General features: G+C 38.7%; 1 protein-coding gene across 1 annotated transcript; it reads right to left on the reverse strand.

Annotated features, from left to right (window-relative positions):
• Positions 1-1,158: 1,158 nt before the first annotated feature.
• LOC121444474 lies at positions 1,159-3,097 on the reverse strand. The gene is made up of 2 exons (XM_041646282.1): positions 3,069-3,097; positions 1,159-1,831 (listed from the first exon to the last, which is right to left on the reverse strand). The coding sequence occupies exons 1-2, from the start codon at positions 3,095-3,097 to the stop codon at positions 1,159-1,161; spliced, it is 702 nt and encodes a 233-aa protein (XP_041502216.1).
• Positions 3,098-4,307: the final 1,210 nt, after the last annotated feature.

A 4,307-nucleotide genomic window follows, 5' to 3' on the forward strand; every position in this document is an offset into this window, starting at 1 on the left:
GGTTACCTCATAGATTGCTGGGAATTTCCATTTTCCTAGGTTTATAGCTCATCCCAGAGATGTCCCAGGAGCCAGATGTCTCTCTCAGTACTCTCCCTCCATCTTCCCTTCACCTGATCCCTCTTGTTCCCATTCCTTACCTGCATCTAGACCCCTATCCCATCCATCAGTGATGTCTATTCTATTACCCTTTCACAGTGAGATTCTCAAGCCCCATTGTGACCCCTTCTTAATTAGCTTCTCTCTGAACCTGTGATTGTAGCATGGTTATCCTCCCTGGGCCTGTGATTGCATCATGGTTACCTTACAGCTAATATTCACTTATACGTGAGTACATACAATGATTGTCTTTCTGGGTCTGGGTTACCTCACTCAGGATGACCTTTTCTAGTTCTACCCATTTGCAAGCAAATTTCTTTTACTTTATGAAATGGCCTACATTCTATGGATGCCAAGCATGGGATATCCTTATGTGAAGTGGGGTATATTTGAAGTTAGTGAGATTGCCCAGTGGCTATGTAAGCTTGCCATCAAGCTTAATATGAGTTTGAACCCAGTGTTTCAGAAGGTAAAAACAAGAAATACAACTCGGGCAAGCAGCCCTCTGATCTTCACACCACATTTTCTATGAGAGCACACTGGGAATGCTTGGCAATTTGGAATATTAACAAACAGGAAGATATGTCTGACTGTCCAGCGTTCAGTATAGTCTTCATACTCCATGACAAAGGCACACACTGTCTGCAGAGCCAACACTATGAAGTCCAGCTCTGCCTTCAGGAGACCCGAGATTCAGAGGGTCTCCAGATAAAATGGTGTTTACTTTTCTGTTTATGTGTCAGTTTCCTTACAACCTTCTTTCACTTGATATTTATCTTGTGATAAATGTTTTTGCAACATGCATTTCACCATTACTTTTGCTTGCTACTGCTTGTCAGAAATATCTGAACGCATGATCATGGCCTTCAGAGATTGGGATATGAAAATATCCAAAGAAAGAAACAAGTTAGACAGAGGAAGAAGTCATTTAGACAGACCAAGAGAATCCATTTGATGCTTTATTTAGAACAAGTTGGGAACTACAGGAGTTTTGTATGTCAATAGGAAACTCTTTCTAGGAACCTTCTGACAGATGTTGTAAATGTAGGAGTCCTCACTTCAGATTTCCTGATCAGCCACAATAGAAGCACACTTGGCCTTCACTTGATTCTGTAGTTTCAAAGAATTCATCTCAGATAGAAAGAATATCACACCAATGAGTGAAATGGTGGTCATCAGTACCCCTACTGGGAACACAGCAGTATAGTGTTTGCTTATTAAGGCTTCTTTTTTAACTGGAAAGTCAGGTGGAAAGTCAAGAGTGGTTTGGCCATAATGATCTACAAAGTGGTTCCAGCTCACAGAAACAAATGTGAAGATGCTGCTAACATACAAAACAAAGGCAGCAACCTTGTAGCAATATATCTGCATCTCAATAAATGGGTCTTTCATACAGCCAATCTTATTGGCAATTGACCCGAAAATCAGAACTACAGGCTTCATCAAAACAGTCCACATTATCAGGGTTTGTGCGTACTGAAATTCGGGTGAAATGGTCCATGTGGAATTGATAGGGGTGTGCACCAGAATCTTGGTTACAGTCCCTGAGACGTTAAACTCTTGAGGGTAATAAGCTTCCCACAATCCTAGGGACACAAATTGTACAATCTTGTCATCGAATTCCCACAGGCGCCAGGATTGGCTTCTTGCAATGATTGTTTCAAACACCAAAGCTGATAGGCTGCAAAGGAGGCCACTCAACTTGAAGAAGCACTCCTTCGCATTGGCAAATCTGAAGATGAAATTCAACAAGTATATGGTCAAGTCAGGAACACAAAGGACAGTGGAAAACAAAATGAGACATGGTTTACAGAGTAATAAGTTCTCATACCTTGTCCTTGCTGTCACATAAAGTTGTATTTAAATAATATACTTATGGCCAAAGTTCCCTCTATAAGAGGTTTTGATTAGCAATTTCACTGTATCTATCAAATGCTGAAATGTGCAGATTTTTAACTAAACATTTAATGCTCGGAATTAATAGTGAATAAAGATTACAATGTTTACAACACATTGATGTTTAATTAATCAGTCTTTACAATACATAAAAAAGAAAAAATAGCTTAAATGAGAGGTATAGGCAGAAGAAAGCACAAATATCTATAAATTATGGTAGTGAACTTATACAAATTTAATTCACCTATATTGTCTGCTATATTTGTAAATGTGTATGCTAGTGTACGTGTCATGGGAAAACATATTTGAAAACCTAAATTCTTATTATGTGACCAAAATTAAAATCTGTATGTGAAACATGAGCCCTCATGTATATTTCAATCATTTCTTATAAATTACTCAAACATACACATTAGAAAATGATCTTCATTTCATTGCTGAATATGAAGTATCCCAACTGTCTTATGTGAGCAACTATCTTCTCCAGCACCAAATTAATACTCTACATTTACTGTATGCACCAATATATTTAGATCACTTCTTGGTTCATATCTTTGGATGCAGGCTTAATGTTCATGAATAACTATGCCCTGAAGGATGTCACTGTGTTCATGAGCAGAAAGCAAGTTCAGGCATGTACATGATAACATTGCCACCTACAATGCAGAAGGTTTGAGTGGCCTACAAACTGTATCACTTTGCCAGGAAAATTTCCTTACCCGCTCCCCATTACTCCACATTCTCTGTGGAATGTACTTCCTAACGGGGTAAAGGCAGTAGCTCTACTAAATTGGGAAGTCACATCAGCAAGGTGACTTTAAAATCTAGTATGAATTGAGTAACACCCTACCCATGCCCTCTTCCTTGTTAAGGCAGATCTGAGCCTTTTGACGTCAGAATCAGTGAGTTTTGAAGCACAACCAGAATCAGGGTGGAAAATTCTGTTGTGCAAGACAAATGAGCTAGCATGGCAAGATTTAGTTTTGCCCATGTCTGAAACCCATGGAGGAGGTGCTTAAGCTTCATAAAGATCCAATTTGAAACCCTCCATGAAGCTCATCTTAAGCTTTTACCTTTGTTTATCCAGGAGGAAGAGATCCATTTGAGGAATGTCGCGATCATAAATATCTTCAAAATAGCAGGAAATGTTGGACAGGGAGTCGCACAAGAGTTGAATCACCTTCAGTAAAAGAAGTTCTGTTAGGCAGATATTTCAGCTCAGAATGGTGTCTCACCATCAACCCCTGGTTCACACAAACCAACCCCTTCCTCTGCTTTGCTTAGTTGAAGCCTCATTTATACACCCTTCAGGGATATTAGCCCATCTGATAGTCCTGACCCTCCAATGAGATTCACGCAATCATTACCCCATTAAATAAACAGAAAAAACCACAGAAAGTCTAATTCACATACTCAGTTTCAGGAAACTACAAATGTATAAAGGTCAATACAGGCTACAGAGCCTTCACAGCTACACAGGGATTCCCAGTACTTATATTCAGTAGGATTTACTGACATAGAAATGATAGCAACAAAGAGTTGAATCTTAGGTCATTGACTTCTTTGACCTTCTATGTCTCCTGAAATTGAAAGCTTTTAACAGAAACCATGTAGAAAACATAAAATACTTGCCTCTCTTCCCTTCTATGAAGGCCAAATGCTAGTGACTGCCCAGTATGAGAGTGACTTTAAAAATTCTTGTTTCCGTAGCTACCAGAGATGAATGTCACATTATGAGCAAAGAACCAGAGTCAAGACATATAGTCTTAAAGGGCCAGGGTGGTTAATGTCCCTCTCATATGTATAAACCCTTAGGGATATAGTTGATCTATTAAAGGTACAAATTAATCTAGAATTAATTTGAAAAAATTATCATAAAATATAAATTTATCATGATTTCTCCCTTCCACAACGTTTTCTAATCCCTTTGTTTCCCACATCTCTACCTGCCCACTTGTTCAGTCTTTGCTTTCTCTATCTCTCTGAAAAAAATCTTAATACTGGAAAGACAAAAATACAAAATGAACACATGGCATAAGGTTTGCATTGGCCAGCTACTGCTAGTTATGAGGCCTATGCTGGAATGTATTGAGTTTTCCCAGTTATATTCCTTTGAACAAAACTGATTTTCTTTTTCCAGCACGTATCAATTGCAAATATCTTCTTGGTTAGTGGAGATTTTTTGTGTCTACTACATAGTTAATAATACTGGCATATGGTCTGGTTTGAATGAGTATGGGTCTTGTTTGTCCTTTCAAAGTCTCCTTCAGTTCTCATGTGGTATCTGTCTTGTGTCTCCAGGACACTGTTTC

This window comes from Microtus oregoni, unplaced genomic scaffold (genome assembly GCF_018167655.1).
Source record: "Microtus oregoni isolate MIOR12 unplaced genomic scaffold, Mior012 000127F_ref0000509, whole genome shotgun sequence".
NCBI classification, from domain to species: Eukaryota; Metazoa; Chordata; class Mammalia; order Rodentia; family Cricetidae; genus Microtus; species Microtus oregoni.